Source organism: Misgurnus anguillicaudatus, chromosome 1, assembly GCF_027580225.2.
Source record: "Misgurnus anguillicaudatus chromosome 1, ASM2758022v2, whole genome shotgun sequence".
NCBI classification, from domain to species: domain Eukaryota; kingdom Metazoa; phylum Chordata; class Actinopteri; order Cypriniformes; family Cobitidae; genus Misgurnus; species Misgurnus anguillicaudatus.
The window spans coordinates 10,541,938-10,555,878 of record NC_073337.2 but is presented as its reverse complement, the minus strand read 5'-3'; the positions used below and the strand labels follow the sequence as shown (position 1 = coordinate 10,555,878).

At 39.7% G+C, this 13,941-nt stretch overlaps 1 protein-coding gene across 1 annotated transcript; it reads right to left on the bottom strand.

The window, feature by feature from the left end:
* Positions 1-604: 604 nt before the first annotated feature.
* Positions 605-10,644, bottom strand: fam180a (family with sequence similarity 180 member A). Its single transcript, XM_055191238.2, has 4 exons — positions 10,264-10,644; positions 6,428-6,537; positions 3,707-3,804; positions 605-1,719 (listed from the first exon to the last, which is right to left on the bottom strand). Exons 2-4 carry the CDS (start codon positions 6,498-6,500, stop codon positions 1,387-1,389), a joined length of 504 nt encoding a protein of 167 aa, XP_055047213.2. The 5' UTR covers positions 6,501-6,537; positions 10,264-10,644; the 3' UTR covers positions 605-1,386.
* Between the last annotated feature and the right edge of the window lie 3,297 nt (positions 10,645-13,941).

The window sequence follows — 13,941 nt, the reverse complement described above, 5'->3', positions numbered from 1 at the left end:
TTGGTAAACCATTTTCTGCAAGCACATGAAAAATTAGGTCATGGAAATTTGGCTCCCCTTATGATGTCATAAGGGGATCTTATTACAATAATACCGCCCCTTAATCTGCACTATCCAACCATGGCACTGTCATTTAGTGCAGAGAGAAAGAGCGAAAAAAATATTGATGGCACAACTGAGTTTCAACTTCAACAAACCACCATCATTGTGACCAGTGTTTGCATTTCATCAACTCATTTGTATTTTTAAGGACACGCAAAACAGCACATATTTGCCAACACCTACAAAGTGGCAATTTTAACATGTTATAATAAATGATCTAGATAGTATTTTAAGCTAAAACTTCACATATGTACTCTGAGGACACCAAAGATCTATTTACATCATTAAAAAGTATTGTAACATGTTAAGAATCTGATCATGGATCAACTGAATGTTTTATTGTTCTTCTTTATTATTCTTCATCATCATCTTCTTCTCATCATAAATGAGTCTTTCATTAGATTTATTTGTGGTTATAAGCTGTTAGATGTCGAAAAATTGCCTGAGGTGAAATAAAAACGTCAGTAAAAAACAAAAAGAAATAAAAACGTCAGTACCCTCATTTTCCTGTGTTGGAAGCTCTTTAATTCAGGAGCAAAGCAGTGCAGTTTTAATGCTAATAACAATTATATATTCTGTAATCTTCCCTGAAAACCATTTCCCGTGTCAAGCACAGAAGGAGAAGGATTTGATGTGCCACTGGGAATTTTCCAGGTAAAACATAAGCAAGGACGTGATAATGATTACATGAGGAAATGCATTATCTGAGGATAAATGGAAAGTCATACAAGGACATTACACCTCATTCTCTAATAATGTGCCATCAAATTTGACTGTGGTGTGAATAAACAACACGTTTTATGCAAAGATGTGATTGTCATTGTGAAGGTCAACTTATGCAAACGCAGATCTTAAGATGCACAACATATACATTCGGAAAACGGTGAAATACTGTAATTACAGACAGTGGATTCTCATCTGGTTACAGATTTTACACTGCACATCAGACAACACAGGACAAAAATCGTTTAACGTTCCTAATAACCACAAACAAAATGAAATGTCCTTGAAATTAAAAGCATTGTAATAATATTTATCACAGCACCATGAACTGTAAAGGTCCAAAAATATAACATATGACTAAATAGAGGTCTTCCTATTTGAATAACAGAAGACATGAAATAATATAAACCTGCCTTTAAAAGTCAATAAGTCTGTTGGATTGTTGCTTTGCATAATGTTTGCATTATGTGCTTTCAGTGCTGACCATGTCAAAACAAACCAATGTCTTTTATAGAAGTCTGTCATCTTTAATCATTTTGTGTTATTCTTAACAGTTTGCCCTCACACTGGCCGCAAGTCTCCTTTAATTGCTTTATAGAGTTGTAAAAGAGTGTTTGTCCACAGCTCCCTCTGGTGACCGGGGTTGGTGTGTTGGACTTGTTGGGCTGTAAACACCATAGTGAGTACAGTGCGCTCAAAGTCCTCCATCCGCAGCGACCCGCGGTGCTGGTGTCCCAGCTGAGCACTGAGGCGTTGGATCTCTGACAGGGTTCTGGGCAGCACCTCCTCACACAGCACCTCCAGAACGTCCAGTTTTCTTAGAGAGGCCAGCTCCTCATCAGATATGTGGAGCGTCCCCCGCTCTGAGTCCATGTACGCTCCAGACCACAACACCTGGAAAATAACAAAAGAAAGATCCACTAACAACACTGACATTCAACAGATTGATTGCTCAATAAAGTGTCTTTTATTGATTATTCTGGAATGCCTCTGGCTGCGAGTGGGAGTGTAATGTCTGTTGTCTTATTAAGTCTGAAGACTGTTAAAGGGATAGAGTATATAAAAAAATGAAACTTTTGAAATCTCATGTTGTTGTAAAACTGTATAAGTTTCTGAGATTCTGTTAAACACAAAATAATATTTTTTGATAAGTGATGATAAGCACACAGTTGACAGTACCCATTGACTTCCATAGTCGTGTGCTTATCAAACATCTTTTGTGTTCAACAGAATAAAGAAACTCATACAGATTTGTAACAATGTGAGGTTGAGAAAGAAATAATGACAGAATTTTCATTTTTGGGTGACTGTCCCTTTATTTAAAGGGACACTCCACTTTGTTTGAAAATATGCTCATTTTCCAGCTCCCCTAGAGTTAAACATTAGATTTTTACCATTTTGGAATCCATTCAGCTGATCTTCGAGTCTGGCGCTAGCATTTTTAGCGTAGCTTAGCACAATCCATTGAATCTGATTAGACCATTAGCATTGCGCTCAAAAATAACTAAAGAGTTTTGATATTTTATTTAAAACTTGACTCTTCTGTAGTTCTGTATTACATCGTGTAATAAGACCAACAGAAAATTAAAAGTTGTGATTTTCTAGTCCGATATGTCTAGGAACTATACTCTCATTCTGGCGTAACAATCAAAGTATTGCTGACGTAACATGGCTGCACCAGGTGTAGTGATATTACACACTGCCCGAAAATAGTCCCCTTGGTTACTTTCAATAGCAGGGGACTATTTTCTGATGCTGCATAATATCATTGCTCCTGCTGCAGCCATGTTACGGCAGCAAAGTCCTTGATTATTACGCCAGAATGAGAGTATAGTTCCTAGACATATCTGCCTAGAAAATCACAACTTTTAATTTTTTTGTCGGCCTTAGTACACAATTTAACTACAGAAGAGTCAAGTTTAAATAGGAAAAATATCGAAACTCTTTGGTTATTTTTTAGCGCAATGCTAATGGTCTAATCAGATTCAATGGATTATGCTAAGCTATGCTAAAGTGGTAGCGCCAGACCCGGAGATCAGCTGAATGGATTCCAAAATTATAAAAATCAAATGTTTATCTCTAGGGGAGCTGTAAAAATAGCATATTTTCAAAAAAACCTAGAGTGTCCCTTTAAGACACATTCATACTGAGAGCTGAGTCTGATGTCTGGTGATGAACAAACCCAGATGAATAAAATGGCATTTTTTTGCTGGAATCTGCAGAATTCTGTGTAATGGATTTAAACAGATGTTTTTTCCAAATTTGCCAAATAACAAAAACAAGTGTGTGAATCACAGGCGTTGTTTGTTGTCTGATGAGACATTCATCATAGTCTGATATGTGATGTATAACTTTTGAGATCTGGAAGTGCTGGAATATTAATATTAATTAATCTAAATGGAGATTTTGTTTATTTTACTATGTGGATCTGACAGCTTGATATTGCCTTACTTAATTACTCAACACACTCGACTGAAGTAACACTGAACTAAGAGCTCAAGTATTGATTGTTTTCTTCATTCAATGAGATGATACTGAAAACCACATTCAACTCGTTGGTAAGCACCAGAATGTCTCTGAGTCTTGAATGAAGCTCACGGTTTCACTGATGTATCAGAGTTCACGTATGTTAGTAAATAAATCTAACCTTGCTCCACCTCTAAAACCTCAAATAATAAATTATAGTTTATAATGCCGTCTTTCTAAACATAGGATTAAACATAAAAGTGAGTTTTAGAAGATGAGTGTGTTTTGCTCTGACTCTGGTATGACTGAATTCATTCAAGATGGATAAAATCAACTTCTGCCCTCCATTTGTTTCTTATTGAATAAACCGTTTTTACTGTAAATCTGCAGCGTGGATCCGATCTGTGACAAATACCTCATAGAGAAGATTGGCATCTTCCACAGATTTCTGAAAAGAGGGGTTGAGCAGAGCCGGAGTCCCTCGCTTCACTCGGAAGGCTGATGGGTACAGAGCTGTGAGACACAAAGAATTATGGGTAACATGAATTTCTGATCATACATACACATTGATCAAAAACAAACACACAGGCGGAGGAGTTAACTTTATCTGATGGTGTCAGAGATGATTATTGTCAGTAATGTGCAGCATGTGGAAATGCATTTATGTGTATTAACAGCGCACGTGTTCACCAGCTGCACATCTGCGTCTGATTGGTTTACTGGTTGGCATGTAAGCGGCTGATTGGCAGGGGGAGGTGTTTGTCACTGAAAGATGTTCATCTAGGTGAAAGATGTTTCTAGGATATGGTTAGGAACTATACTCTCATTCTGGTGTAATAATCAAGGACCTCGCTGCTGCAACATGGCTGCAGGAGGCGCAATGATATTACGCAGTGCCAGCAAATAGTCCCCTGCTACTGAAAGTTACCAAGGGGACTATTTTCAGGTGCTGTGTCTGCTGCAGCCATGTTGCGGCAGCAAAGTCCTTGAGATATATAGAGACAGTTTATGTACTTTAATAACTCCAGGATTGTGTGCTGTTTTGACTTTAAATACAAACTTTTAAACTGGATTTTTCCAACATGGATTAAGCGGTTATGGAGGCCCCCATCCAAGCCTGAAGCCCTATGCATTTACTTAGCACCGGCCCTGTCTCTCCTCCAGAGGTTATTTGGTTACGGTAAAGTGTTTTTAACACGTGTTTGACAGGGCAGATATAAATCTGATAGATCTGCCTACTGTACGTGACACTCTCACAGAATAAAGGCGGCACAGAAAAAACACAGGGGGTGCGGAGGCAGAGCACGATGGGTAATGGCACAAACTTAGTAATTATGCAAATCTTGCAAACTTTTAATGAGCAACTTTTAAGAACAGCTCAAAACAATACAAGTGAACGAGGGCAGATTTAGTTATGGTCCAAAAAGTTCTTAAAATCATTTTCACTCTTATATAGAAAACAGGAGCAGGAATGTTCCGAATGTCTATTTGGGGTCCAAAGATAAAAGAACATCGTGTTGTTATTATTATGGGGGAATGAATGATGACAGAATGAATAATTTTTAAAGCCTTTGAAATGAAATCTTTTGTATCTGGTGAAGTTCACGGTCGGTCACATGATTGATGTCATTTGGTGTAGATTATTGATCGAACCTCGATCCACTTACAAACGCCAACGATCAGCTCAGGATGTCGCAACATCACAGACATTCCACAGCTGTTTCGACCAATCGGCTGCAGATGTGTACCAAAAAGCGAGTATTCGACCTCTCACCTTTATGAGTTGATCCTGTGCTGTAAAATACCCTTTAACTCATATAATAAAACCTTTTATCTCTAAGCCACAGCAAAGCTCAACCATACTGAGGCTCCAAATGAGAAGCAGACCTGTGCTAAACTTACTTTTGTTATATATTCATGAAAGGAAATATAGTGTATAGAACAGTGGTTTCCAACATGGGGTCCGGGCCCCCCTTAGGGGGGCGCCAGAGATCACGGGGATCCTATATGCTTTGAGCTCAAAAAATTCCTCTTTTGAGGAATCAAAATTAGTTTTTGTATGGCATCACCTCTGTTTTTAAGAGCATACAGGACTTTCCACAAAGGAAATTTTATTTTAAAGTACTTTCAAAAACCACACATGAACTGCAACTATTCAGCCAAATCTGAAAAGTCTGTTTACATTTAGTTACTTACCCGTGTTACTCTAAACTCATACAACTTTTCCATGTCATGTTCTTTTCCATAATGGTAGCACACAGTGAGGAGACGACATCTAAACACGCTAAACATCTCCTGTTGTGTTTCACACAATAAATAAAGTTTGAATAAAGGATGAGTCATCAGAAAGTCATTGTTTACACAGAGTACACATCTAAATAATAGCACTTGTTCAGTTCACACAAACACTTCGTACTTAACATTCTGATTTGATTTAAGTACCCACGAGGTAGAAGCTCATTGGCTGCTGCTGTTTATTTACCACATTACCAAAATTTTTCTTGGATGTCAATGAACATCTCCGTTAGCAGCTGCGGTCCTTTCAACTCATTACGGCTCATTTAATTCCAATTAAACCTGTCATTGCTCTAAATGTTTGACTCGTGGTATAAACACATGGATGAGATTCAGCTCTGGCTGTCCCCGAGTGAAGAAATCTAATGAAATGTCAAGACAGATATATGGAGACACGGAGTCGCTGCTGCAGCCGTCACAACATACGCCGGACGTTTATCTGTGAATGTCATCTGATGGAGCCTGCCGAGGGTGTGTTGACTTGTTTTGTTTTTCCAGAAATCACAAGGTCACTAATCCCTAAATGATTAGCACTTAAACAACAGAAGATACAGACACGAACTCATCTATCATTTCTGCTGCGTGTGTTCCTCTGTAAACTGAGGTCAAACACAGACTTGCATACTGCAAAACAAACTAAAGCTCATTCAGAGAAGGTCAGAACAGAATTTAAACTATATTTCGTTTTATAAATTGATTCGGGCATCTATCAGACATGCACCTGTTATCTGATGTGGTGCTCACGCTCTCTTACTACTAGTGTGTTAAAGTAAGTGATCTGGCCGGATCTAGATAACTAGTCACCTGTCTAACTCATGGCTGATGTGGTCATGTGTCTTACCTCTCCTCCAGTGAGATGCAGAAGATATCGGGCACATGAGCGCAGACAGAGAAAGAATCCAGAGTGCTGACATGATGTTCCCTCTCTTCTCTCAATCAGGCCTGTGACTGCTGAATTAGTACATACAGAGAGAGAGAGAGAGAGAGAGAGAGAGAGAGAGAGAGAGAGAGAGAGAGCGTGATAGGGAGAGACTGGACCCATCATACTCCTCCTTGTTTCCCAATTTCTCCTCCTTCTCTTAAAGGAATGTTCTCCTTCTCTGTTTATGTTTTGACGTTTTCATCTGGAAGTCATCAAAACTCAAAGACAGCCAGTCTGTCTGTCTGTCATCTATCTGTCTGTCTGCTCTATCTGTTTTCTGTCTTTCTCAGTGTCACCAATTTTATGAGTTATTAACACTCTGGGTCATCTGAATCTCTCTCTCTCTCTCTCTCTCTCACACGCACATACACGCACGCACACGCGCGCACACACACACACACACACACACACACACACACACACACACACACACACACACACACACACACACACACACACACACACACACACTCCCACTTCACTTTGAGCATGCAAGTGTTTGTCCAGCCTGATCTTACAAGAATTCATACATATTTTACGAGCTGATGAATTATGAATTCATACGAAGTTAATCGTGCAAAACCGTACGATTCTCATGAAAAAACAACAACAACGAAACCCAACCCCTGACCCTGCTCTAACCCCAACGTCAGGGTCAAGGCAAATCATACAAAAACTTATGAATGTGGTTGTATGAATTAAAGGCAGGGTGCATGATTTTTGAACACTTTGGTAAAGGGAGGCGGGCAGAGTACCAAAACCAAGGCTTTGAACCGGTTCACAGAACGAAAACAAAAAACAGAAACTTTTGATGTTTTGCAAGGAACATAAATGAAACCAGAAACCCAAAAATGTTCCAGAACAGAATCGTTTATTTAAAATAATGGTAAGTTGGTAACTGGTTAATTTCTGTGCAATACTCGGTGAAGTTTACTTCCGGTTGTCGTTGACTCATCAGAAAAATGAGAAGCTTACCACCAGCAAGTTGATCCGTAATCCGTACAGATCACGACCCACAGTTTGGCTCTCATATGATTTGCGGATTAATATGCAAATTTAAATATGGTGAAAGTTGATCATTTGCACATGTTTGAAAGTCTTGCAAATGTTAACACATAAGTGATTTTAAACAATTTAACTGAAAAAAAACGCTAAAGTGAGCAAATTTCTGTAAGCACAGATGCACATGCAGTTGAATGTGTCCGGTCCAACTCCAATCAAACGTGATTATCTCTATGCCCTTCAAAGATCAGAACTCTTGATGTATAAGCTTGAGAGAGAGTTGCGTTACTATGTCTCATACTGTAGTCCATTAAAATACATTTGGTGAATAAAGCACTGAAAAACAACATAATTTTCACTTTATGTGGAGCGACTGTTTATGCTGCATCTTCTTCCCGAAGCGCCATTTGCAATTCGTCCTCCGTCTGTGTGTGTGCGTGTGTTTAAGTGCACTCAAAAGTGCAAACACGGAGAGACGCGTTTCAAAAAGCAACAGGGCACATACAAACAAAATTATGTTGAAATACCACAGTATTCTTTTTTTAAGTTGTTTGCCAATAAACGACATGGCAGAAATTGTCCTTGACTTAATTCATGTATAATACTGAAACAAATGTAGGCATGTCAGAATTACAGTTATGCTGCTTACATAATGTAACCTTTTTTAATGTTTGATGACCAGATAGAGACTTAAGGAAAATTATGTAAACTAATAATTTAGGTTTAATGTCCTAATGATCAGCCTACTTATTTGTATGTCCCACAGCTGGCATGAAACGTTATTAACCGGTTACATTTTTTTGTTTTGACCAGTTCAGGAACGGCAATTTTAAGGTTGAACCGAAAACCGGAAACGTTAAAATACTGTTTCTGTTCGGAACGAACCAATTGGGAAAAAATCTGGTTCAAAGGCTTGACCAAAACACACTTGTAGCTAAACAGCACTAAGGGGCATGTCTACTAACCGACATCGTTGCCTGGGTTGCGTATGTGTGGGCGGGTCTATTAAAAGAAGGTCCAGGGGTAGGGGCGTGTTTGTTTAGGTGATTCCAAATGTCAACATTGGCTTTCAGAGATCATTCACCCCGCCTTTAATACGAATTAGCTTACTCAGTAAAATACGTACGAATTCTCATAAGAAAGCGTTAGTTTGTCATGCTGCATAGGCATTGGCCGGTTACCGGTTTCAAGGTATGCAATGGCAAAACTGCAATACTGTGAAACCGTGGTATTTTTGTTTAAGGTTATCATACCGCCAAAATCTCATATCGGCGCATGCCTAGTGCTGCGGGGACTGATCATAGGCATTGGTGCTTTTCAGTAGAGAGAAAGGTCACACAGTGACATACCATTTTTGTACTGGTCATAACGCTTTACGTGACACAAATTTGCAGGTCAAAGTTCTCCAGACTTGAACTTTGCTATGCAGTGACCTGTGAAATATCGTCGCACGAGCTTGCGTTTCCGGTCTGATCCATTCCCATTCATATGAATGGAAGTCAATGGAACGAAAAGTCAACTATAACACAAACGCACGCGTGCACGCACGCACATGTTTTCACCTGCTGAATAATAAATCAGGTCATACAGAATTTCCACTGAGAGACAAACAAGAGCAATATCTAGAAAGGAAGAATATCACGATAAAATGGTGATGAGTTTGTTTAACTTTAAATTCAATTCAATTCAATTTTATTTATATAGCGCTTTTCACAATTTGGTAATTGTATCAAAGCAGCTTTACATAATAAATGCAGAGAAAAGCACAGAAAATCGACAGATAGCACAACATAATACACGATAGCACAAGCAGCTAAATTTGCTGCGGATATAAATCAACATTATAAGCGAACGTATTACTAATGTAACGTATAGAAGTTAAGCCCAAGAAGGCCGCCTCCCCGGGTTGAAAACCCCCCTAGGAGAAAACCCCCCCCAGATTTTTAGCCGGGGAAGTAAAAAAAAGTCCTAGGAGGGAAAAACCCTTGGGAGATATATATATATATACATTGAAACGGATAAGGAGATTAAGCGGAGATTAAGCGGGTTCTGCCGGTGGTCATTGGTCAGGCATCGGCTGGACATCACGTTGAAGAACAGCCAGTAGATCAGAGGTGTGCCGACTTTCACATTTACCGGAACTGGATCTGTTTGTCTCATTGTCCTCGGGATCGAGGACGAGACAGGGAGAGAGAAACAAAATCTTATTAGCGTAGGGGCCGTTCACATGAAAAGCAAGTGTCATACAGTAATGTGGTTTTAGTCAGCTTGGTTCCGGACAGGCTAACTATTGCTGGTTAAGTGTATTAACTTTAAACAACCTAGCAACCATTCAGAACACCTTAGCAACCACACAGCAACATCCTAATAATTGAAACTATAGCGTTGAGTACACACAGATTTGCCAACTTTTTTGAGACCCTTAACTGTATGTTAGACGGCTTTAGCTATTTGCATGTTTATTATTTTTGAAAGACCTTTAGAGTTTATTGCTGCTTCAGTGTACAGTCAAAACAGTAAGCGTTTCACTTCAGGAATTCACAGACTTTAAAGTTTTCCAGTGAACTCAGTTTTCCGGTAAACTAGCTGCTTTTATTGGCAGTAACACAAGAACTTTAGTCCTACAGCAACACGATTGTCTAGAAATTACAGTCAATTCTCTCTTTAACTCTAAAACACAGTGAGCTGCATTGCTGTCCACCGACTACAGGGAGGATATTTGAAATGGACCGTTCTAGATAAGCAGCACTAACCTTCACACAAAGATAAAAAGGCGTTGGCAACGTGCACAGCAGCTTCAGACTTTGGTGATAATAGATCCTCTTGGAAAGGAGCATAACGTTCCTGTCTAGTTTTTGGAACAGCAGGGTGACGGCAGCGTGCAAACGACGCCTTCAGACATCTCACTGCTGTTGCTTTATATTCAAGGTTTGTTATAATATGAAAATCATCCCAGCATGACAGAGACTCAGGTACACGAGCAGGTGAATCTGATGTGAAAAGCATCAGACACCGCCACGGTGTAAAAACAGCTGGTGTGATTTTAACCGAACGTCGGCCCGCAGCAGTTGGATTTCTCCTCTTGCTTATTAGAACGCATTACAGATGCTGCTCCAGGGTTCTGCGTGTGGAGCGATGTTGTGAATGTCCTCCAGCTCACAGATGGCTATCACATCTCAGACGAAACGCCCCGGGAGAAAAAAAGAAGTGCTTTCCAGGTGCTCCGACTGAGATCAGATTAAGAATGGGTAACCGCATAAGGAACCGAACTGTACGGTAAAGAAAAACATGCTGATAAGCGCTGATTCTAGAGAAATTAATATGACTTTATCATTTACATCAATTTAATAATAATAATAGATTTAGTTTAGATTAAATTGCTATCTTGGCAAATCTGAGGAGTTTTAAACATTGTTACGATCTTTCAAGAAGTCCTAGAGGAGATTTTATTTTCAAACCTAATTTTGCTCTTTATTTAATCTTATTGCTGTCCAGAAGGAGAATATAATTCTCATTGTTTTGTGATGGAAAAATATGACATTTTTCTTCTCGCCTGTTGGTGGTGCTATGGGTGCGTGTTTTTGTCTGAACACACAACAGCTCTGGATTGGTGATTCTTTCAGAAAACTGTGGAAAATACTTTAAGGTGTCGTTGAGCTTTAAATCCAGGTGGGCGCCCTTGTGAGACCCTTGAAGTAATTGCTTCAGTAAACCTCAGATATGTTAATGCCATTCGATTGTTGGCTTTGTGTCTCTGAATAGCTGTAATTGGTGCACCGTGATGTCGGGTATGAAAGCAACAGTTTATCTGCTATTAAAACTAATGAAAGAGCACAAGAGAGAACAACATCTAAGACACCAGCTCTGCCGATAGTACATCACTCATCTGTCTGTCTGTCTGTCTGTTTGTCTCCCACTAAAACTCACCTGAAGCAGAAAACAATAACCGTGTGTAATTTAATAGATACCGTTGATATATTGCTGGCTCACAGTGAATCTTACTGGGCAAAAGGGAGAATATGTGAAATAACTAGTAGTGCATTCAATGGTAATCTGCCAGTACTAAACAGTATGCAAATTTAGAATGAATTTCCAATCAATGAAATTATGCACGTTGAATAGCAATCACGTTGAAAATAGTATGCAGATGCAGACACAACAGATTACAAATCTATGAACAGAAATGGCTTCATTTTGCTTTACTCTTACTGGATGTATGCATCTTTTTCTTCTAAAGAATTGATAAACTGAAACAAATGAGATAAGAGATCCCCCTGACAAAGACTGTGTGCGTCAGCTAACAGAATCAACACTATATTGACTGACAGCAGTAATATTGGACAGTACACACTGTAAGGTTTCAGGAGTGACAACTGACTTTAAATGCAGGAGAGTGAATCCCCTAATGATCAACTCAATGTGATGGAGAGAGACTGCACTGAAAACCTGAGAGAAACACAAATAACATCTCCATCGGTTGTCCAGAAAAGAGTGGATGTCGTTTCAAATTTTGACTCCCTGCTAGATTTTGACTCCTCTCACTCAGACTGCTAGCTGATAAGTTCATATTATATTACTGGTCCTTGATTCCAGGCATAAGGGTCTTATCTAGCGAAACAATAGCCGTTTTCGGCAAGAAAAATAAAATTATGCACTTTTAAACTTCTCATCTTGCACTAGCCGTGTGACGCGCCAGTGCAACCTTATGTATTACGTATGCGTGTCTAAAGGTAATGCGTCACATGTAAAACACACACTTGCGGACCATTTTAAACAATAAACTGTCACAGACATTAAGTAGTATTATACTACGGGTTGGTTGAATGCTTGAATCTGATTGGCTGATGAATTTTCTGGGAAACGCACGGCGAACGTAGTTACAGGCAGCTCTCTTGACCGCATTACAGTTTCATATCACTTTGCATAGTTAACTGTAATAACGGACTAACAAAAACAACATGACAGATGATTTTTCGAGGCAATATCAGCGCTGTTTGCAAGCCTCAAATCTCTCTCTCTATCGCTCGCCCTCTCTCTCTCTCTCTCTCTCTCTCTCTCTCTCTCTCTCTCTCCCTCTCTCTCTCTCTCTTTCTTTCTCTCTTTGTGTCTCTGTCGCTCTCTGTCTCTTTCTAATAACTTCATTAATAACTGCATTAGAATGCTATCCACCGCTCAATCCTCCATTGCCAGCTCTAAAATGACGTTTTGGAACAAGCAAAAGAGCAGTTGGATGAGACGCGGAAGAAATAGTCCTACTCACAATAGCGATTTAAGCACAAAAATTGGACCATTCCCTTTAAATATATTATGTGATCAATGTCTTGAGGTGTGGTAACCGTAGAATAAGCGGAATAATTAACGACGGGCTGTTGAATTATTGAAAAATAATGCACACCCGAGGTGTAACAGCCACTCGTGGCTGCATCACTACCTCGGGTGTGCATTATTTTCCTAATAATTCAACGGCCCGTTATCACATACATTCCACATACAACAATGTATGTGGTTTGCTTAAAGGGGGTCGCACATCGGAAGCAAAGCTCAGCGCAGAGTCGCGTATATGACAACTCGGAGGTATCGTAAACCGGAAGTGCACATTAAATAGCGCAAGCTTTGTCAGATAGCGTCTACTTCAAAATGCAAAATATACGTTAGCAGCCAATGTTAATCGTTAATTATTTGGGACAAATATGATGTTATTTAATGTTATACTATGTGAGTGGCGCTCTGTGGCGCAACAGGGATGTGAGCAACATCCCGAGTCGTAGCTGGGCGGCGCGGACAGGCGCCACCTGGTGGTGCCGGTGTGCGTATACTCATAGAAAACAATGTGTCGATATTTTTAGAATGCCGCAGCGCTGAGCTGCACATCCGGTGTGCGACCCCCTTAAAGCAACACCAAAGAGTTTTGGCTCTTTGCTCCCTCTACAGGTTAGAAGCGTAATTGTCCATTACCCACTGTCATAAATACTGAGGCATAGCTGGCTCTGATTGGATTGTAGGTCTGCCGTAAAGCAAGTTTTTGTAGTATTCACTCAGACTACAGGACCGCTACCCGACGGTTGGAAACTTCTTTAGTGCGGTTTTGGCCGATAGAGGGCTGCAAAGCGAATGTGAAAGTGCTGTTCACCCTGTTTAGAGTGGATGAACGACTGAAACTGTTTTGGAAGCGTTATTTTAAGGTAAAAAAAACTCTTTGGTGTTGCTTTAACACTTGTAAACACTGGGGGCGGTTGTTTCGCATACGCCATGACTAATGCGTGACCTTTCAACATGATGGCGCAATATGTAAGTTCGCACTGGCGCTGCACACGACTAGTGCAAAATGAGCAGTTGTGGTTTAAAAATGCATATTTTTTATATATATCGTTTCGCTAGATAAGACCCTTAAGCCTCCCTTTGTAGCTGCATTAAAACTGCAATTTTAAACT

Excerpts from the sequence above, each read along its gene's own strand:
- fam180a (XM_055191238.2), bottom strand. The coding sequence starts at position 6,500 with ATGTCAGCACTCTGGATTCTTTCTCTGTCTGCGCTCATGTGCCCGATA. Across the intron at positions 3,805-6,427 it reads TGCATCTCACTGGAGGAGAG|CTCTGTACCCATCAGCCTTC; the intron begins GTAAGACACATG and ends TGTGTCTCACAG. Across the intron at positions 1,720-3,706 it reads ATGCCAATCTTCTCTATGAG|GTGTTGTGGTCTGGAGCGTA; the intron begins GTATTTGTCACA and ends GTTATTTTCCAG.